Below are 23,546 nucleotides of genomic sequence, written 5' to 3' on the forward strand. Positions count from 1 at the left end.
ATCATGACGTTTGTGATTAGATTTGAATGGATTTGAACCATTAGCCTGACAAAGATGTCAGAGCTTGAACGAGAAAAGTATATGAAAACTCATGCGGACGTGTATTTAGTCCCACATCGATTATTCCTGAATAAATCTTTGATACTTATATAAGATCAAGAAACCCAAATAATACTTTCCGATTAGCTATTTTGGGTGGGGCCTTAGGTTATTACAAATCTAATTATATAAGGACATAAGTGATTCCTAAAATCATGCTAATAGAAAGGTTGAAGTGATTAGCCTCCAAAGCAGAGACCCACCAGTTATCATTTTATATTATTTTAATTTCTGAGGCATCATGCATAACCCTATAATTTGATGGATGCTAACTAGAGATCGGCTACAAGTACATACATTATTTGAACAGTAGTCCCCCTAATTGCGTTTCAAGTAGCCATCCTATATGTTATCCCATCAGGCCACTTCCTGCAAGCTAGCAACAAAATGGATGCATAACGCCATACTTTCGTGATTAGAAGAGAGATTGTCCACAAACATATTATTTCGTTTTTGTTAGGGTCTGGAGGGACTTCTTAATTCCATATCGCTTGTGTGACGAAAAGTGTTGTGCCTTAAATGGAAGGGCTCCCCTCTTTCTCTTCAGAGGCGCCTTTTAAAGGGCAAAACCGTGAGGGATGGATGGGTGGCTCCCTATAAGGGTCTACAATCCTCGATCCCTAAAGCGGATAATACCTCTGGAGAGAAACGCTGATACTCTTAGTCCACAACAGTTGGCGCTAAAGAAAGGGCCTACTCTATACCCTGTAAAACTTAAGTGTGGAATCATAGCACTCTCCGTCAGAGGGGCCGTGTTGGGGTCTGGGGGAACTCCTTTAATTCGATACCGCTTGTGTGACGTCTTTTAAAGAACAAAACCGTGAGGGTGGCTCCCTATAAGGATCTACGATCTTCGATCTCAAAGCGGATAATATCTCTGAAGAGAAACGCGGATACTCTTAGTCCACAGCAATTCTCATCTTAAATTATCTGTTTAGCCTCCAAACAACAACCCTCTGTTACCCTGTCTCGTCCCTTTCTGACTTTCTTCGAGCACCAACATGGGTGGATGGTGCTATGTTTTCGTGAACACGAAGAAAACAAAATTTTTGGGGGTACGGCTGCTTTTGAACCGTAGAATTTAGTACCATTATAAATAATCACCCAATCATCCATCTCAGAAACAAGCGGCTCTTCTCCATCATAAAAAAGAGATAATAATTTACTTTGTCACATTAGGTATTGGATCTGATTCGATTTTAATATAATAGATTTTACCAAACCTGCAGATCCGGAACACATATAAATAATGGTAGAATTTTTTTTTGAAATACGATCGAATATATAAACTTTTCACAAATCCTCTCCAGTAGCAGTAATAATTAATTTATATATAAAAAATAATTTTTTTAGCCTCACATGAGCTGCAACAAAATTACCAATCAATTTAACACAATCTAGGCACGAGTTATTGTCCTTTTGTTATTGGCCGCATGTGGGTTGGTAGAATAATTGCTCAGAAAGTAGCCGTCGATGGATCCTAAAAATCTAAAACCAATAATTTCAATGGACCAAGGTAGGGCCCAGCACGTGTCAGAGAAGTAGGCGTGTATAGGCTAACGTTACGTGTTCCCAGCCATGCAAATTGGTCCACCCACTGCACGGTGACAACTCATCGACGACCAAGGAACTTGACCAAACTCTAATAAATGTGGGCCCCTATGGACCAGCCAGTCGCATCGACCAATCCTTCTCTGCATTAATTATAATTTTTTAAATTCATTTCTTCACAATTCTTTCTCTAAAAATGTTTCCATCACTTAAAAGATGCAATTAACAATATTAATTATTATTTCATAATTAATTTTGCATTTATACTACTGGTACAATATCTGTTATTTTTCTAGGGAAAGAGCCGGGCTAAGCCCAACCCAAAATTACTAATTATCACAGTTATTATTATAACTTTTGTTAAATTATCCCAAATCATATAATTCAGTTGGTATAAGCAAAAATTGATGGAATAATTAAACTTTAATAAATCATATCTCGACTTGCTAAATCTATCTTGAAACTCTGAGATGATCCGCAATTACGATCAACCGAAAATAACTCTGATCTAAACAGAGATTAGCAAAAAAATCTTTTAAAAAGAGAGCTCTTAATGCGTGCTTTAGAAAAGAAGTATGACATGCTATTTATAGTCCTCTTCGGGATCAAACATTGTGGGTGTTTATACTCGTGAAGAATTACCTCCATCAAAATAAATTTTCACTATTATAAAATTATCTAAATGTTCTTAAAATCATCAGAATTTATGCAAGGGACACTTGTCAAACGTAGATGAAATCGGAATTTAATTAAAAAAATAATATTTTTCTATTTGCACTATATTAACATCATGGGGCACAACTCGATGGGATCCCTAACAGGCAAAACAATCAATCACTCTTCTGGCCTTCTTTTCTCTACAGTACGGAATGGTATGGGCTGTTCCTCTCCACCACTGTTCTTTTTTTTTTTTATGGCTGCAGACACAAACTTTAGGTTCCCGACATCCTGTACGCCCGAAACCATTTATTCTATAGCCTACGGATATCAAACATTATGTGGACGTCTTGTCAACTTGGGTTCCGCAGGGTGCGGTCATTATTGGTCTTCATTATTCCCCAAATTCTTGGTAAAGATCGAATGGGGCACCTCTAAAAATTTTAGCGACGACCTGAAAACGTCGCAATACGGTAGACGAAAGTTGAGTGCTCCGCCAAGACGCCAAATATCTCCGTAGTCGCATGTATCCTTTTCTACTCTCGTCTATTCTGCCACGGATGCGACATATCAGTGATCGACGTTGATATGTGTCTCAAATCCATTGAACTTGTGCACTACAGCGCCCAAATTTATTTTTGTTTCTATGGGCCAACTCTCTCTCTCTATCTTAAAGTGAATTTTGACAAAAATATGCCCACCGATGATGATAGTGCTGAAGTGATATTTGTAATCAAAAACCACATATGGGCATCGTTCCTTCAAGGCTTAGACGGAGCTGAAGATAAGCATAGAAAAGACTCTTACGCAAAACATGTAAAGAAGGACTCGATCTTGTTGATTGAGTGCTTACGAGAGAAGGGGTGGAAAAAGACAACCATCCCTCTGCAGTTTAATCGACAACAATCGGGGGCAGCTAAATGTAGACCAGAGAATTCTAACTTATCGTATCACCCACCAACCATGAATTTTTTTGGTAGGATTGCAAAAAAACAAGAAGACAGGTGGGGTGGAGCTTTTTGACGTACGTAACCTGCAGTTGATTTCTCATTGACAATATGAAGGACTAATCAATGCTCAAGTTTCTAATGTGATTTCTTTGTTGTCCTATAACTGCAGGGGCGCAGCCCCGTGCCAAATTTGGCATGGCCCATGGCCTGAGAAAATTTATAGAGTAAAACTCAAATGTGGCATTTAGTTGTCCAAATAGGATCCGTGATCTTAGATTCTCATCTTAGAGTAATCTAATATTGTATTTCTCATGCTATATTTTAGATATTTATGATTCACTTATTTAGTATGCCATGTAATATCAAAACTATCCGGACATATTCTATATATTTTATAATTATTAAATATAATTCTCAAATAAATCATAGCAAAGTATATATGAACATAAATGAAATTAGCAAAATCTGTTATTATGGATCAATTCAACATGATCAAAAAATAATCAAAAATTGTCAACTAATATCAGAAGATTATCAAACTTTTCCTGCTAGAAGAATTTTTTTTATGGGATTGTCATATCCTTCCTAGCTAGAAAATTTTGTTTTTTTTCATAGATCAATATTTTTGGAAAAAAATATTTTTATTAGATTGAGAGGCATTTTTATCCTTAAAATTTCAACGTCGCTATCTTAGGGTAATTTTGGAAACATCCTAAAAAATAGATTTAACATCATTGGATTGGATGATAATTTTAGAATTGTGAATAATTTGGAATGACTGCCACATAGGGTTAACATAGTACAACCAAATAAAATAATTCTATCGTTTTTATTGATATCGCTATTGCTCTTAGTACTATCATTCTATACTGAACACCATCAGAAAAACATAAATAAATCCAAACACTAGGACCAAGTTAAAGAACATCTTCTTTTGTCAGCACGACATGAGTTTGTCCTCCACGTTGATCACGCATACTAATAAAAAATATAAAACATTAATCGTTGCTTAAATGTTTTTCATAAATCATTAATTATTACTTAAATGTTTCTTTTCCTTGAGGCATCTTGTGCCCGTTGGCTCGAGTAATATATTCATGGTAGGGTTGCTGCTTTTAGCCTCTTGGTTGGTTGGTTATCAGCATCTTAACAGCAGAATACGTCAAAAAAAAAAAGTTGAGTTTACAGCCTTTTGTCTCTCAGCTATCAGCCTCCTGACGCATGGGGTGATGTATGGGACTAAAAAAGGACAACAAAGAGAGGTTCCAGTGCGCTCTCTCTCTTTGGGCTTGAAATATACTATAGACGAGCAGATTACCTCCTTCGCTGTATCTGAGGTCTAAAGAGAAGTTCTACTTCCCCTCTTCCACTATTATTAGAGGAAAGGAGCCTTGACCTCTTCCCACCTCCAAGGGAGACTCCCCATATAAACCATTGAGGACTGGGCTTTGGTTTCCAAGGAGAAAGGAGCTTAATTTGTTCGGCCTTGGTTGGAGATGGCGAACGCAGCGGCGCCTTTGTTGGAGAAGGTGTACTTCGAGAACTGCCCGGGTTGTAAGCAGGAGAAGAAGAAGGATGCCAACCCAGGGATACCCTACAAAGAGTTCGCCTTTGTGTGGATGGTCACGCTCTGCACCGGTAATTAAGGAAAACTCGCACTCATTTTTTATGTCTTTCTTACTGTTTTTCAGAGAAATAGCTATGTCTATACTTTAGAGCATGCGCTTTGATTCCATGAGCTGGTTAATCGCTAGAAACTTTTTGCTGCATTAATTTGGCACATCAGAATTTTTTTTCTTCTTTTTTTTTTATTTTTTTATTTAGTCTGGTTAGAAGAGAAGTTAGACCGAAATTTGTCTTACTCGTACCATACTATTATAGTATCGGTACGGTACAATATTGAGTGTCAATATGCCAACAGTACCAGATTAATACGGTATGGTATGTTCGGTACTATTCGATATGATAATAGATGGCTGAGAGCAATAGGATTAAGTAGACTTAAAAAGAGGAAAATAATATATTGCTGTTGCTGTAAGGTTTGCGACTAGGATTTATCTGAAGAGTTTTAGGAAGCATTATCATGTGATTCTTATAAATGGTTTTGCGATCGATCTAAAAGGTTTGAAAGAAGACAATTTGTTGTTGCTGTGTGGTTTGTAATATTATATAAAAAAATTTATACTATACTAATATTATCGTAGTGTGGCGTCGACATGGGTCCAGTACTTAGACGAATCTCGACTGCTAGGATGTTTTTTTTTTTAATGGATGAAGCGTTCCAGAGGCATCAGTAAAGTGATATGTGGTGGTAGATTCAATTTTCCTTTGAAATTTTAACCGATGAAGCTTTCCTGCCAGCTTGAATAGTTTGGCCGTACGTGCAGGGTTCCGTGGGAAGTTTGGCATGCGATAAATTTTTTCAGATGATGAATGATGGATGGGTAAGAATGGGACAAGAGGTTGCAGTCATCCAATAATTTTTTTTAGAAAAAGCCCCTACATTCTTTCAGATTCTATTTCGAACCATTAAAAAAAAATAAAGATTTTCCTTCGGTCACTTTCTTTATTATTAAAAAAAGAGTAAATTATACTAATCTCCCTCAAGGTTTGGGGTGATTATATTAGCCCTTTAACATTTCAGAAATATGCAATATCCCCTCCTAAATCCGTTAAAGCAGATGACTACGTTATGTTTTTCATTTTTGGGGCATGTTTCTTTTTGCCCTGGGACTTCAATTCCTCATTAACAATAAAAATATAACAAATAACATGAAGCAAATGTAAAAAAGGAAATTAACAGTTTGTTTTTGTTCTTCAAAGACCACAATCTAATAATCTACTTTTGAACTTCAAATACCACAATCTACAACCAAGTGACTCTGATACTTGAAGTGCTGCACTTTGTTGTTGACAAGAAATTTTAGCATCATTCATGGTAACATTAGCTTCTTTATATCATTATGTACAACATTACGATGATTTTGAGACTTTGATTTGAGATCATCATGAATTCTCACAAACAAACTTCATATTTTGAAGAAATAAATTAATGCTCATGAGATTGGGTATGTGGAACTTAATGGTTGGGGGTTGTGTTATGCGTATGGCAAAAGTTTTTTTTTTTTTTGATGAAAACATGTATTAAAAAAATTTAAGTAGTGAAATCTATATTTCTGAAACTTTGGGTGAGAATCTATATATAATTCCTCCAAACATTGAAGGAGGTTAGTGTAATTTAATCAAAACGAAATCAAGTCTTTCTTATTCAACATTTTTTTTTTATGGATAAGAAAGGGAGATGGATGGATGCCTGCTCCCCACTCCCCATAGAAATCAAAAAGTGAAATAATGATCCCCAAGATTTTTTTTTATATGTAGACTGTGAAAAGACGAATACCATCAAGTTTATGAAGGTGTTGGTGCTGGATATGGGATTGAATTTTGCCCTCATCAAAAAAACTTAAGACGCGTTTGGATCGCGGAGAGAAAAAAAAAGAAAAAGTATGGTCAACGAAAAAAGAAAGGTCACTTATTTGGTTGGAGTTTTTAAAGAAGAGAGATGGAAGAGTAACATTTTCATAGGAATAATTGAATAAGATTCCTGTGTTTTATGGAAAAGAAAAATCATAAAGAACATTAGAAAGCTATTTTCTTACCGATTAGAAATTGAGATTTTTTTCTTTCAAAACTACTCTTAAACCATCAAAACCTATAAATAAAGTTTTTTTCTTTATTAAGAGTATAATAAATATTCCATACCACTTTCTTAGGAAGTAGATACTCAACAAAACATAAGCCACTTTGGAATGTACCACTTTTTCATGATCAACCAAATATGTTAAAATTATTTTTTCAAGCATTATATTTTCAGAAATTATCTTTCTAGAAAAAATATTTTGATGAAAAAAAATTTTCACGCAAAAACTATGCACCTTTCTTGGGGTCCACCAAATGATGATCCTACAAGCCAATTGATGGGGAGTGGAACTAGGTGTCTGGAGCTGGATGCTAATAAATCACAAAATTTGTGCCATCATATGGAGAGATTATACCCTATACTGCATGCACTATATGGTTGCAAACAATTAGAGCTGCTCATTCCTATATCGATGCACTGAGATCAGAGCTTGATGAATGAACCCTATAAAAATAAATGGTTGTGATTGTCTATGTATACGGCTATATAATGCATGCAGTGTAGGATATTATTTCTCCATCAGGTGAACACAACTCATGTGATTCCTAACAATTTGGACTAATATTATTATACTACCTAAAAATATTTTTGGAAAGATGGAAAGCGCTTCCTGCTCCCAAACATCGCCAAACAGAACCCAAGAGTGCGGCCCAAAAAGTTATCTTGTCGCTTCTGTTACAAGATGGTTCCACGTGTAGGAAAAGAACGGCAGAGCTCAAACCCGCAGAGAAATTTCTATGCTGTGTACTGTGCACAGATTTGCACAGACCGCGACGGCGACCGGATCCCGTAACCGACCGGGGAACCGAACAGCGAGCCCACTCTCTCCTCCGGAGTTCTCGCCGCCACGTCCCTCAGTCCCTCGTAACCGTATGGGGCCCAACTAGTGCTTGTTGTTGGAAAGTTGAAACTTCAAGATTGCGACACGTGGCACGGAGTTTGCTGTGGTACGTGGGTTGGGCCGAAGCTACAACAGAAAAATTTTTAGATTCCCATATGGGACCCACGCCCCTAAATATGGCGGGCCCGCATTCTTTTCCCACGTGGCTATCTCCTTACCTTGATACGTGTCTCCATGCACCCGGTCCTTTTCCTATCGAACCGGGTCCGGGTTCTCCTCGTCTGCCACTTAAACGACATTCTAATTCACCGTCGGACACGCCGTCTCCTCACCGTCCGTGCCCTCACCGCCTCGTCTTGGACGTGCAAAGAAGGCAGACACAAGTCCGGCTCCAACGTCGGAAGGTTACGCGACTCGCTCCCTCTCTGTTGGTTTTTAAATAGCACGAGACCCGAAAAGCAGGTTCGCCGAATCCGAGCTCGATGGTAGAGACAGGCGGGGGAGTTCCGTTTCCTCTTCTTCGATAGTTTCTTGGAAAGCGATTGAATCGAAGGCGATGGTGTTGAATTGAATTCGAGGTGGTGGGGAGGAGTTGGGCGTGGAGTTTGGCGAGGCGGGAGGGGGTTTCTTGAAAGGCCGAAGGCTTTGTTCTCTTAAAACTCCGAAGGAGATGGCGGAGAACAGAGCCCCGTTGTTGGAGAGGATGATGTACTACGAGAGCTGCCCCGGGTGTAAGTTGGAACGGAGGAAGGAGGAGAGAAGAGGGATACCCTACAAGGAGTTTCTTTATGTGTGGATCGTCACGCTTTGTACTGGTGAGGAAAGTAGGATTAATTTTGGTTTCTTGATTGGTTTGTTTTGAAGAGTTGATGTTTAAAGCTGTTTTTTGAGGCCAAGAACTGTTTTTTTTTTTTTTTTGGTACAGCGAGGAACTATTCTTTTTCATGGCATTTGGCGGGAGAGTAGTTTTCTTTTTCTTCTTCTTCTTCTTTTTTTAAATTTCTTGGGGAAAACTGGCTGGAATTTGCTTTCTTGCTGGATGATTTAAGGCAATGGTCTTCAAAGCTTGGATTTTGATACCAAGAATTGGTTAAAATACTAGGTTTCGAATGGCATTTGTGTGGAGAGAGTTCTACTAGTGTATTATTTTTCAAAAAAAAAAATTGTTAGGCTGGTTGGATTAGAGATCTAGCTAGAGATTCTGAGGAATAGTTGCTGCAATCTGCTTTTTTGATGGTTTTTGTTTTAAAGAAACGATCTTTTCATTGTCCATCTGATGCCAAGAATTGGTTGCTTGTATATTTTTGGATTGCATTTGGTAGGGAGACATCTCTTGTTTGTGCGTTTTTTTGTTAGGCTTGTTGGAGGAGATTAGGCGGGAATCCAAAGGAATGACTTTGAGTAGTTCTTTGGAGTTGATTTTATTGGTATACAACAGATTGTTGAGTTAATGAGCTGATAAATGTTTTGAAAAAGTGTTGCCAAAAAATTTTCATTGCGGGGTTCTTTGATGCTGTGGAGCATTGTTATGTACTTTTAAAGCAATGTGTTTCGTTTTTGATTGAGCAAGTAATGATGTTTTCACTTCGATGTAGACAATTTAGTTTTCTTTTGGCTCTTTTCTGCATATCTGTTTTCTATTTTTAACTAAGGCGGTACAAGTTGATGTTCTGGGTAATCATGGGTTCTTTTATCTTACAACATTTTCGTCAACATTGATCTAAGCAACAACTACTGCTTTTACCTGATATTTAGCAGGTGAATGTTTTCTGGGAGTTTAGCGATCACGGGTCTGGGATTATAGTTAAATGGCTATCTGTTGCTCGATGTATTGACCTTTTATTTATGGATATAAATTGCAGAAATGTTAGAGAAAGAACCTGTAAGACAAAACAATATTCAAGCAATAAACTGATTGTGCTAAATAAGTTCAGAGGCATCATGACAGGTACAGGATGGTTTCTTGAATAAAATAAGTTGGAATGAATGAATTGGTGATGGATGGGAATGAGATTGAAAGATTGCAGTAATCCAGAACATACTTGTTATTTTCTGTAATTTCATCATAAAGAAAATTAAATGGAATTACTTTGTTAACATTTACTAAACATTGATGGAACCTTCTGCAGAGCAATGAGAGTTATCCCAGTAGTCAAAACATGCACTGTAAATGCAAAATTTTCTATAAGCATCATATTTTGACTAGCTTAAATGGGAGGAGTGTGTGAAGACCTGTTCGAGTATGTATTGAGTCCTACATCAGTTATCCATTAGGTAGATTTTGGATACTTATACAGGGGCAAGGAGCAAGGCTTTAAATTCTAAAGAATTGGGTGTCCCAATTTCTCTATGGAATAGGATGCTCCATTATCCCGCCCCGACTTGGCAGCCATCTTGGTCAAGTATATGTACTGTCGATCCCTCTCCCCTTCTCCTTTCTTAATTTCTTTCCTTATTTGTTTCTTTTTTCCCTTTCTTCCTCCTTTCCTTCCTTCCTTTTTTTTTTTTTTAATTTTTTCTTCCTTTCTTTCCTTCCTTTCTCTCCTTGCTTTCTTTTTTCTCTTCTCCCTTCCTTCCCTCCTCTCTTTTTTCTTCTTCTTTCTTTCGTTTCTTCCTTATTTTCTTTTATTTCTTTCTTCTTATTTTCCCTTCTTTCCTTTTCTTCTTCTTTTATTTTGTTATCTTTTCCTTTTTTCATCTTTCCTTACTTTCTTTCATCTTTCTTCTTCTTTCCTACGTGGATGGATTTTGAAGTCGTACTCCCATCCCATCTTGTTTTCTAACAAGAATGGGATGAGATGGTTAGGACACCTCTTATCCCATCAGAATTTAAAATGTTGGTTACAAATGGCATCAGAGTAGAGATGGTCCACAGTTCATGTGGACTAGGAGATACTATAGCATTGACCTTTTCTGGGTTGACCATAGACGAAGTCTATTATTTGTGATTGGACTTGACTAGATGTGAACACTTAGCCTAGCGAGGATGCCAAAGCTTAAATAAGAAATTATGATAGAATCCTTGTGGACATATATTTAGTCCCAGTAAATACATTGATTGTATGCTGGGGAGATCTTACATACTTATTCGGAGCTAAGAAATTTAAATAATACCTTTTGACTAGCCTTTTTGCTTGATATTCTATATCGTTATAAATGGTATCATTTTAGACCCCACTTAAGGTCCATGTGACTAGGGGACACTACAACACAAGTACATTTGTGACTGACCTCGGGCTAATTATGGTATTTTTGATTAGAATTGATTGAACTTAGATCCTTAGCCTCTCAAGGATGTTAGAACTTAAATAAGAGAGTATGTGAGATTCTGTGTAGCCGTGTATTTAGTTTCATATTGGTTGTACACTGGAAAGATCTCTAGTGCTTATACAGAGCCAAGAAACCTAAATAATACCTTTTAACTAGTCTTTTTTATGTAAAGTTCTTGATCGTTATACATGATATCACAGAGGATTCAGCACATAGCCCATGTGCATTAGGGACGTTGCAATATGGATCCTTTTAGGGTTGACCATAAGTTGATTGTGGTGTTGGTGATTGGATTTAACTAAATTTGGATCTTAGCTTAGCGAAGATGGCCAAGCTTAAATAGAGGGAGTATGTGAGAATCCGTATAAGGTATGTTTAGTTCCACATCATTTGTATGCTAGAGAATCTTAGGTAATTATATAGAGCCAAAGAACTAAAACAACACTTTCCTACTAGCTTTTATGGGTAAGGTGCTGGGTTGTTACGAATAGTATTGGAGTAGACCTATCTCATGGCCTATGTAGACTAAGGGATGCTGCAATATGGATTCATTTAGGGTTGACCACAGGCTGATCATGATTTTCATATTGGATTTGCATCCTTAGCCTGGTGAGGATGCCAAAGCTTAAATGGGAGGAGTATGTGAGAGCCTATACGGGCTTGTGTTTAGTTTCTTATTGATTGAGCTCTGAAAAGATATTGGGTATTTATGCAAGGTCAAGAAACCCAAATAATGCTTTTCAATTAGCTTTTTTGGATAAGGTCCTTGGTCATTACAAAAGATATTATAGCATACCCGACTCACAGCCCATATAGGTCAGAGACACTATAGTATGGATCATTTTGGGGCTGATCACTGACCGATTATGGTGTTTGTGATTGAGTTTGACTGGATTTGGACCTTCAGCCTAGCAAGGATGCCAGGACTCAAATGAGGAAGTATGTGAGAGCTATGTGTGGTGTGGTTAGTCCCACATTATTTATATACTAGAAAAGTTTTGGGTACTTATACAGGGCTAAGAAACTTATATAATACCTTTTAGCTAGTCTTTTTAGGTGAGATCCTAGATTATTGTAAAAAGTACCAAAGTGGCCTCAACCCACAGTCCATATGGATTAGGGCACGCTGCAACATGGACATTTTTAGGTGGGGATCTTGAGTCAATCATGTTGTTTGTGATTGGATTGGACTAGATTTGGATCTTTGGCTTAGCGATGATGCTTGAGCTTAAACAATGGGAGCATGTAAGAGCCCGAGTATGTATGTGTTTTAGTCCTACATAGGTTGTGCAATGAGAAGATCTTAGATAATTATATTGGGCCAAGAAACCTAAATAACACCTTTCGGTTAGCCTTTTTGAGTAAGATTCTAAGTTGTTACAAATAGTATCAGAGCAAATCCAGCTCATGACCTATGTAAATATAAGACATTGAAGCACAGGCCCTTCTGGGATTGATCATAGATTGATCACTATATTTATGATTGGATTTGGCTGTATTTGGACCCCTAGCCTAGAGAGGATGCCAACACTTAAAGGGGGAGAGGGTTATATGAGGACTTATGTTGGCATGTGTTTAATCCAACATCGTTTGTGCATTGAGGAGATTTTGTCTACTTATACAAGGAATCCAAACAACACCTTTTGGTGAGGTCTTGGGTTGTTAATACCACTCCTCAATGCATAGTCTATTAGGCAGGTCATAAACTTTGTCAAATAGACAAGTTCCCACCATACTCAATTTATATTTTCCATGACTACGAAAAATGGTTCCTAAAGACATGGACTATCATTTGTTCATATAGTTGTATATTAGATTATTGATACCACATATATTTGTAGATACAATGTAGGCTTGTTATACACATAGTATTATGAGGGGCTACAAACTACCATAGTTACATATATTGTGCTTTTTACCACAATGGAAGATACTTGCATTATTTCAACATTACAACATTTGCTTTCTGGACTTCATCATATTTTGAAAAATCGCTAAGTTTTGTATTGTGCATATTTCTACTTCACTACACATTTTTATACTGAAGAATGAGGAGACAAATGTGGATATTTCCCTTAGAGTTGAGATTGTTTCAGTGTACACTTTAATTTGTGTAGCATTGCTTGCCACTTAGGCTTTTTATATCATGGCAAGAGTATGACTGCTTTTGCTGTATAAACTGGAGTTTTGACAATGGAGTGAAGTTAATTTTGTACAAAAACAAGTGACGGGAAACCTAAAAAAAAATTGATAGCAATTGGGAGAAAGGAGTTGCATAAAACTAAGACACTATCTTCAATAAGTATAGAAAGCAATGCTTGAGCGAAATTGACATCAAGCAAAAGCAACATTTGTTAATCATTTTACACACCTAAACTCCCTTATGTCAAAATGGAAGGGTGGGTCTGCAAAAAGGAGAGGACCAATGAACACCTCAACTGTATTTGAGGAAACTAGGGGGGGCTTAAAAAATTTAGTCCCACTATTGAATTCAAATATTTACATTTGGTTGACAACTAACTGTAGAAAAAATAGACTAAAACTCTTAAATAAGTCCTATTGATTTGAAGGTGTTAACACTGGTGTTGCCTACTATAGCAAAGATTGACAAATTTGGATCATAAAGCAAAGCATGATGCCATGGTTATGGTTATGAATTTGTACTTATACTATGTCATGGAGAATATGGTTCTAAAAGAGTATGCTTAGTGAATAATGGCAAGAAAATTGACATTAATTATAGAGTGGTCATTTTGTGTTGAGATAAGCATAGATGATTCCTACCAGCTAAGGTAAGGAACATAGTGTTGCAACTGCTCCACACAACCGTGGTCTCTTAAACTGAATTTTGTTGCCTTCCTATGCCCGAAGCGAATGGGTGCTGCCGTGGGTCAATTCCAGGGCAGGGGATGAAACTTTTGATAGTTTTATTTGAATTTGATGTTTCAAGGTACTTTTATGAGTTGTTTAGGATTTTTCCCCTTAATGTTGCATTTACTTCTCTCTAGAAGCAATGTTGTACATTTGTATCCTATTTATGAAATGCAACAAGGTTGTTCAGGTCCAGAATCAACATGAGCCATACCTGAAATGATTCAGGTTTATGTATAGAATTTGGACCTAAGACTAAGTTTGTTTTGTTCAGCCCTCATTCTGTTTTGAGTGGTATCATGGGCCAACCACTGTTTACCTATAATTGTTGATGTATGCTTTTTTTCTTGGTTGAGGTGGGTCTGGTTTTTGCTAGACCCAGTTTGAGAATTATCTTTGGAATTAGGACTTAATGCAAATTCTCAAATTTTAAGTATGAGACAGCTCCAAATCAAATTGGGTATGTTGAATCTTGGCCTACTTGAGACACTTGCACCATGCTTATAGTTTATATATGTTCTATTTCAATATTTGATACGATTTGTTGCTTTCTAATGATTTACATATTTTGTCCTCTCATTTTTTATCTTACATGTTTTTCTAACACTTCTTTTTTGTGTCTGGCCTTTTCAGCTTTACCCATATCGATACTGTTTCCATTCTTATATTTCATGGTATGTATGCTGAATTGTTGTTGTTTATTTTTTATTTGGAAGCATAGAATCATTTAAGTTCTACTATCTTCAAAGAAATTATCTTGTTTATTCATGCTTGGAGTTGCTTGTCTTGTTGAGCCTTTGTTCCTTCTTTTTTTGTAAAGATAGATAGTAAAACCAAAGGTGGAGTCTAACCAATGAGGGTATAATTGACTAATTTTACCAAATAAATCCTCTACGATCTAAGATGTCTAAGTTGTTTGTTTTCATTTGTATTTTTTGCTAACCATAGCACCTTAATTGCTAAAGTGACTATTAACCTTTAAGCGCTATACCAGCTGTTCAAGCAGTGCCACCTATTCATGAATGGCCCACTTACTTCATCTGATGACTTATTATGTAACATTGTTTGCTCCTTTTTTTTGCTACAACGGATGACTCATATACTCTAGTATGAATACATCCAAAAAAGTCAAAAGATAACAAGTCTTGGAGCGCTCTAGGCAGCTCCCTCTCACCAACTCAGAGAGCTCCTCCAAAGTGGTCTGCCACATATAAGGCCACCCAATCTAACTTCACTGACCTCTCTATGGACATGCTTGGCCTGGAAGGCAATGTCTCTATTTACCATGGCCCGAATATTTCGGAGCAATGGGTGGCAGCCACCTATGTCGCCGGTGCACCTCTGGATCCAGCCGATCACCGTAGCCAAGTCATCCTCCAAGAGGACTGTCACGCCCCGAGCCCGAGACGCGGCAGACGCCGCACGCCCGCACGGCGGACCGCACAGGCGTGCAAGGCATCGGAACATATCGGAGCAAATACAGATGTTCAAAACTTATTTAAGGGTTAATCACAGATGCTTAAAATTGACATAAATAATTCAGGTCATTCAAAAGCAGTCTTACAAAATTCCAAAATAACATTTGCTAACATAATTCAAATGTTCAAGCTAATCTAACTAAAGAACCAATAACTGAAGGAATCGTCGGGAAATCTAACGCACTCCCCAATCCCGTGCGATCAAGCATCTGGATCTGAAAAATAGAGAAAATAAAATAATGAGCTACACTAGCTCAGTAAGCAACAAAATACCCAAGAGTGGGATCACAGCATATCAGATCAAAATATAAAATAATAACTGGGAATAAATTACAAATAATATCATTTTTCTCTTTCCAAAACTTATTATCATTTTACAAAAAAAGCTCTGATATCATAATCTCAACATAATAGGCTACGGCCACGTAACCCAGTGGCATGGGTTGCACAAAGTGCCAAATCCACTATTTTTATCCACCGATGGCAGCCGGTGTTGCACAAAAGTGCCAAATCCACTATATTTACCCATCGATGGCAGCCGGTGTCCAAATCCACTATTCTAATTACCGGTAGCGCGGTGTCGAAACCGGTTCCTCACAGATTACAAGTCGACAGGTCCAACGTATGATCCCCATTGGCGGGGCCGGAATAGAACAGAACAGATCATAGCCATGCTGAGAATGCATATACATAGAAAAATATATTTCATAAATTATCCAGTCATATTTTAGGAAATTCAGAGCATATAACATAAATTTCAAATAAAATTTAATATGCCTGACCCATTTTACTGAATACAAAACATATGTCAAAATTTAATCAATTTATCAAATAATTTGGAAATCACACTTGAAGTATTAAGTTACTTACCTCTTCTCGCTTAACTCCTACTTCAGATAAGCAGATCAGGTTCATCTGTTTAAATTTAATTAATTTCTGTGTTAATTTCAGAGCTAAGCAAAACCAAAAATAATACTATTGGACGCGGCCCAACAGGGCCCAGAGTTGGCCCATAATGGGCATGGCCCGATAGGGCCCACATCGGACCCGGCCCAATGGGCCCGCATAGACCCGGCCCAATAGGGCCCCCAAGGTTGGCCTCTAAAAGGATCATTTATGCAATAAAATTCATTGCAGGGACTAATACTTAATTACAGGATACTGTTATATGATAAAACTTGAGTGAAGGGACTAAATAAATATATTTGAGGATTTTTATGTAATAAATCTTTCTTATAGGGATCAGACATAAATTGCAGACGACTATTTTGTGAACTCATGTACTGTCAAGGGCTTAACTGCAAAATTCTATTTATTGGCCAAATGGGTTTGGGTTTCGGGTTCGAATTTCGGGTTCCGGATTTCGGATTTTCAGATTTTCGGGTTTGAACTGGGCCCAAGTTGGGCCCACAGTGAATCGGGCCCAAACTTGGCCCAGTTAGGCCCGCGATGGGTCTTCTCCCTCACTGAACTCCCCATGGATAGGGGAGATGGAAGAACGGGAGAGAAAGAAAGCCAGTAGGGTGGCCGGCCTGGGTGGCGGAGGCTCTCCCCCGGTGGATGGCCAGCCAATCGCAGTGGCAGCTGGCTGCTGCTGCGGTGGCCGGCGTCGAGAAAGAGACCGAAGTGGTCTCAGTTTGGGGCCTAAATAGAGGAAGGAGTTGGCAACAAAAATGAAGAACAAAGGGAAGGAGCTTACCGGCGATCAACGGAGGCGGTAGATCTTGGTCGTGGGTGGCTCAGTCCGGCGGTCAAGCGGCGGCGCGACGCTTCCGGCAACAAGGGGGAATGGATCTCGAAACAGGGGAAGTGGAGGGAACCAAAAAAAATCCAAAGAAAGAAGATGAGAAGCTCGGTTGGGGTGGCGCACGCGGTCACCGAAGGAGAAGGAGAAGCAAGGAAGAGAGGGAGGAGGAGAGGAGGGTTCTCGGTGGAGGATCCAAGGAAGGAAGAAAGAAATGGGGGTTTTTATCACCCCATTGTAACGGCTTTCTGCCGTGTGAATCGCGGCGGCCGAGCGAAATCCGCGGCCAGGATTGGCCGCGGATTGACCAGAGGGGGGGTGCCGCGGGATACCCGCGGCGCCCTTGCCCCATTTGTCCCCGGAGGAGCCGAAGAGGATCGCGATGGCGATCCTCTGTTCCGGCTCTTCCCAAAAGAGGACGCGGCTGAAGTTGGCTGGGGCGGCCGACTTCAGCCCGTATCTCACAAGGACTGCGCTGGCCCGCAGAACACGCCGGACTTGACATAGACTAACTCAAGCTACCCTCAGCTCCGCCCCAAAAATAGAAATATCAAAAATCTGGCACCCACCAGCAACAACCACCTTGGAGTCTGGATCTCTGATCACGAAGCCTGCACCACCCTTTCTGCCACCATCTAGCTTGCATTCATTGAAGTTGACTTTGAGGAAACTCGGGGGTAGGGGTTCCCAGGTAAAAACATCGTTTGTAGCGCTACAAGAGCAGATGTAAAGCCTTAGATGCCCCGAGCTATTAAAGGCCTATCCGATGGACCTGTATGGGTGATCTCCGCCGCCTGTGCATGGGCCCACTCCACGACGAACTTGGGTGTAGGGCTACTCTCTTCAAATATCCAGGTATTTCTAGCCAGCCAAATATGGTAAGTAGTATAAGTCGCCCCAATGGCCACATATCGAGTCTGAGGGGCGGCGGCCCATCGTCTAAGCGCCTGAGTGAAGGAGTTCGACATGCACCGAGCATCCAACGGGATATTGACAAGCCTCAGACCCTCCTAGCTTGCTCTTGCTGAAACAGGGCGTGGTCCATGGCCTTCTCCATCTGGTACCCAGGGCATTGCGGTTGGATGCCCTATCCCCACCCGCTCAGCACAAATCTCGTCAGCAGCCGACCTTAAAGTGCAATGCCATATAAAACTCTTCCAACACCTAGCATACCATGGCTGCACATGACTTCTGTCTCCCCCACTTTTGTCATATCAATCATTCAAAGGCTATTGCCGGTAATTGTGTTAGTTGACACCAGATGCTAACTCTTTCTAAAAGAATAGTCATATCCATGGCCATCAAGCCATCATCACCTATTTGGGGCCAACCTTCTTGATCCTTGTTTCCCAGCTATTGCTTTTAAGGGAGACTACTAATCCTTTATTTTGAATTTCGTTTTCTTGGTTTTGATCTTCCCCTCCTCTAATTGGACCTTTCATATAGATTCAAGCACCTCTTTTTATTAGGGCCTCCTTGAATCTTCATTGCAAATGCCCATACCATCTCAATTGATTCTCGAATACTATTTTCCGAATTAATGAAATTCCTATGTTTTTTTGGTATTCTTGTTTCTCACTCCTAGTTCTCCCACATGTCCACCCTGGCATTCTTATGCTTGTGAAGCTCCTCTTCAGTGGGAATGTTAAGCTCCAGCAACTCTTTGTTGGAAGTCCCCAACATTGTAGGTCTCAACACAACATTTTAGGTCCCAACACAATTTTATTCGATATTTTTCCGCATCACATAACCCAGATGTGACTCCACTATATTTTCTGGTCATTGCTTTTATTAGATATTTTTTTGCATGATACATCATCATCATCATCATCATCATCTTCTTCTTCTTCTTCTTCTCTTCACACTTGGTGACTTTACCAATTGACACCCTCATTATACGATTTATTAATAACACCAATCACATTGATGCATATGTTTACCATTAATTTTGGCTAGAACCTTGTATGCTTTTGTTTTATCAGAACCAGTCAAGATCGGACCCCTTATTACCCTCCATCCTCTATTGTCATTAGTGCTGTTGCCACCAGTTGGATCATGGCCATCACTTACACCATCCCTCTATCATGCTCCACAAGCCCAATCCATAAACTATACCTGCCATTGCTGTACTCATTGCGCTATTGACATAACCAACATTGTTCCAATGTACCGGCCATGAATCATGATGGTGGCCTGGTAGTGGTAGGGGCAGAAGGATGTCAGGATGATGGTGGGTTGATGAGATTATGGGAAAGGTGTTAGTATCATGGCAGTGGAAGGCTGGTGATGTTCTAGGATTAAGGTCATTGAAGTTTCAATATATTGCAGATGGTAGATTTATCCTAGATTATATTCTGCAGATACCTTGATTAGCCATATATGTGCTTGAAGCCCTTGAACTTTGAATAAAATGAACATCACTCATGATTCCTTTCCTTTTTTCTTTTCCATAGATAAGAGACTTGCATATTGCCAAAAGGGAAGAAGATATTGGATTCTATGCAGGTTTTGTAGGTGAGTATCTGTTGCACACTTGCACTGCATGTAAAAATATCTGATGTGCTGCAAATCAAACATTCAGGTGGTATTGTCACAGTTAGTACCTTGTTGCACATGTTAACTGGATGTGACTGACATATGTTTTCCCTCTTGAAGGAGCTTCATTTATGTTCGGGAGAGCTTTGACTTCTGTATTTTGGGGACTGGTGGCTGATAGATATGGGAGAAAACCTGTTATTGCGATTGGCATATGTGCTGTGTCAGTAACACTTGCTTTCCTGTCTGATCAACGTTGTTAACATGAAAATGCTAAGGAAATATTGTTTAGCTTTTTTCTGTTTCGAATCCTATCTTGTCACTCTGGTGTTGTTGCCATTACAGGGTCATATTCAACACTCTTTTTGGGCTAAGTACAACTTACTGGATGGCAATTACTACAAGATTACTCCTTGGATCTTTAAATGGTTTACTTGGTCCAATAAAGGTATGTATAAATACATTATGGCTGATTGGTTATTCCTCTCAAATTGTTAACTGTACTGAGCTAATTGTAACTTTTATGACTTGAATTTTGCACAGGCTTATTCTATAGAAGTTTGTCGAGCAGAGCATCAAGCTCTTGGATTATCACTTGTAACAAAATTCTGTATATGTTGTTTAATCAAATATATTTTGTATCTCTCACGAATGCATAATTTAGGTATTCTGGCTGTCCTTTCAGGTCAGCACAGCGTGGGGTATAGGTTTGATAATTGGCCCAGCAATTGGAGGCTTCTTTGCGCAGGTACCCATGAATTATTGTTTTTAAGCGCATTGTTGGAAATGAAACTGCGCATCCTTGAGTGCCAAGCTGCTTGCAGCTGTGCCAATGTTTGTCTAGTACAACACATTCACATTTTTTATTTAACAGCTATATGTGTTAATTTTTATATTAATACTTTATGTATGTAAATTTGGAGTAAACGATGCCAAAGAAGAGAAAAAAAATGCAAGGAGAAAAAAAATCTTCAAGATTGATTCTATATTGTGAAGAAAATCTACCAAAAAAATTAGGGCTACATCAGTGAATTAGGGTGTTCAAAAGTAATTTATATGACAGCACATGCAAGGAGGAAAATAAAATACCAAATATATCCACACACACGTAAACACATATAAATTAATGCATATACACAGAAATAGAAACACATAGACATACGCATACCGAATACAAATGGATTAGACAATGAGTTGCAAAGGGTCATACTATTTCTAGGTTTCTCAATTGGAGATGGTGGTCCATCATCCTATTAATGGTTCAGAATCAGCTGAAACAAAGTAATTCTAGGAGATAAAACATTTATGAAAGAAAATGTCAGGAATGTGGTCTCAGTAGGAATCAGTGACCTGACCAAAATGATTTTTACATGGATTTTTTTGTGACGTTTTTAGCCTGGGGGGGGGGGGGGGGGGAGTGCACATGAAACATCGTGCCATCATTCTTTCCCTTCAACCTAAGAATGATGGCTGTATAGAGATTTTCTAGATGGTGATGTTAGTTTTTTGAAGCCTCAAATGTTTTGAGCTTCTGTACGATGCTAACAGAAGAGAAGGATATGTTTATGTTGCAATCATTAAACTAATTGGAAACCTGAATCTTAGAAATAGAAAGTTTAACCAGTTAGCAAATATTAGGAGATCTGCTTTGATCAAGTTTTACTTGTTTTAACCATTTGGATTTTGACATCAAAGGAATTAGTTCTCTGAAGATATCTTTTTAGGTGATATGTTTCCAAAATATTTGCATGAGAGAGAAAAGGAGGATGGTGTATAATTTGTGTGGAGGGTGCCCTCCCTTGTATATGTTACTCTCTCTCTCTCTCTCGGACATGCTTCCTACTGTTTATTAATTAAGTATATTGCATAAAATTGGTATAATATCATTGAGGGGTCTAATGAGTGGATCTTGATGATATTCAGCTTCTCACAGTGGACCATGCATAATTTAATCGACTGAACCCAACTGAACCTGTCATTAATTGCTGACAACCGGGAGTATAAAACACTACTGCTATTTCTTGTAAATATTAATATCTGAGTTTCCTCTTTAGTTATTGGGGTCAGGATCTTCATTAGAGTTGGGCACTGGGCCGGGCCGCCCACGGCCCGGCACGAAGCGGGCCGTGCCTGGCACGGCTCGCTACCTACAGTACCGGGCCGTGCCTGGCACGGCCCATTTAAGGGGGTCGTGCTGGGCCACGGGTTTCTGGCCCGCGGGCCGAGCCCGGCACGGCCCGCTTCGGGCCTGGGCCGGCACGGCCCGCTCTTGGCCCGCGGGCCAAGCACGGCACGGCCCGCGGGCCTGGCCCGGGGGCCTGGCCCGGTCCGGGCCTGGGCCGGGCCAGGCACGGCCCGTCTCCATAAAAATTAATGCTTCATAATTTTTTTTTAATAAATTAATACATATTGAAAACTAAGGATTTATTAATATAAAGCCACCTTAATGGTGGGAGGTTTGGCATAGACCCCTACCAGTTTATTAATTTAAATCAAAATGGTACATGAAGGGAGGTTTGGACCTTGGTCTGACCTCCAGAATACAATAAGAAAGGGCCGAGGTTTGGACCTTGGTCTGCCCTCCAGAATACAATAAAAATGTACAATTATAAAAAATTAAGAAATCTTACTAATCATCAGTGATTCAGTGAATCAATATTCACTCTTCATTAGTGTTTGTATCATCATCATCAGAGGATGTTGTATTATGTCCACCTTTATCTTGAAGTCTTGCCTCAGCATCCAACCAATCTTTGAAGCAGAGAAGCATCTCCACCGTTTCGCCCGTCATCCTACTTCTCTTTTCGTCAAGAACACGCCGACCTGCACTAAAAGCGGATTCCGATGCTACCGTGGACATCGGCACAGCTAAAATATCGCGTGCAATTGCAGACATAACAGGATATTGATTTCTAACACTCTTCCACCAAGATAATACATCTAGATTCTCTATTTGATTTTCATCATATGCAGACTGAAGATCATTTCGTAAATAAAATTCTAGTTCACTACTTAAAGATGAAGAAGATGAAGATAAACTTGAAGCATGTGTGTGTTTTCTCTGTGCAATGAATGAAAAAATAGATGACGAACGAGAACTACTAGAAGAAGAAATAGAGGTTTGTACGGAAAATCTAGATCCACGAATTTTTTCATCATATATAGCATAAATATCATAAAAAAGTTGTTTTACCTCATTTTAGCAGGTTCAGGATCTTGATTCATATTTTCACAGTATGCATCAAGTAAAATTAGCACGCCATTTAATTTAACTCTAGGATCAAATACAGCAGCTAAGTTATGCATAGGACATATCTTGTCCCAATACTCATTCCATTTAGATTCCATTAGGTCAATAATAGGCATTAAAACATTATCATATCTATGTTCTGCAAATTTTTGACTAATTATATATGCTTGTTGTAAAAATGAACATGAAGTTGGATAATAAATACCAGAAAGAACATTGGTAGCATTATAAAAACTAAGCAAAAAATCTTCCAAAATTTTTCCTTTATTCCAATCAGTTTCAGTCAATGTAAAGCCTAATCCACGATCATTAATATATGCACTTAATAAGTTTTTATATGGGTATTCATCATGTATCATGCTATATATTGAGTTCCAACGAGTAATTACATCAAGTTTAAATTTTTTAAAACGTTTACCATGATTTATACATAGTTCCTTAAATTCTTGATGTCTTGATCTTGAAGCATGAATAAAAGAAACTGCATTTCTAATTTTTGAAATCACATCTTGAATCATGCCCATGCCAGCTTGAACAGAAAGATTTAAGATATGACATGCACATCTAATATGCAATAAATTTCCATCTAACATGGGATGC

General features: G+C 38.8%; 1 protein-coding gene across 4 annotated transcripts in view; it reads left to right on the plus strand.

Annotated features, from left to right (window-relative positions):
* The first annotated feature begins 4,435 nt into the window (after positions 1-4,435).
* LOC103697307 (protein ZINC INDUCED FACILITATOR-LIKE 1-like) overlaps positions 4,436-23,546 on the plus strand; it is a 35,959-nt gene continuing 16,848 nt past the window's right edge. For 2 of the 4 annotated variants that reach the window (XM_089925016.1, XM_089925017.1), the window contains exons 1-8: positions 4,643-4,895; positions 5,645-8,613; positions 14,573-14,613; positions 19,615-19,675; positions 19,817-19,919; positions 20,042-20,144; positions 20,240-20,293; positions 20,382-20,444. In XM_089925016.1, coding sequence (XP_089781142.1) covers positions 8,469-8,613; positions 14,573-14,613; positions 19,615-19,675; positions 19,817-19,919; positions 20,042-20,144; positions 20,240-20,293; positions 20,382-20,444 — 570 coding nt within the window. In that variant the 5' untranslated portion in view covers positions 4,643-4,895; positions 5,645-8,468. Of the gene's footprint in view, positions 4,896-5,644; positions 8,614-14,572; positions 14,614-19,614; positions 19,676-19,816; positions 19,920-20,041; positions 20,145-20,239; positions 20,294-20,381; positions 20,445-23,546 lie in introns of all 4 variants that reach the window. The other 2 variants (XM_039124774.3, XM_088703235.2) reach the window with 2 other exon arrangements.

The sequence above is a fragment of the Phoenix dactylifera genome, chromosome 8 (assembly GCF_051530095.1).
Source record: "Phoenix dactylifera cultivar Ajwa chromosome 8, Ajwa_hap1_PhDact_Kaust_v1.1, whole genome shotgun sequence".
Taxonomy (NCBI): Eukaryota; Viridiplantae; Streptophyta; class Magnoliopsida; order Arecales; family Arecaceae; genus Phoenix; species Phoenix dactylifera.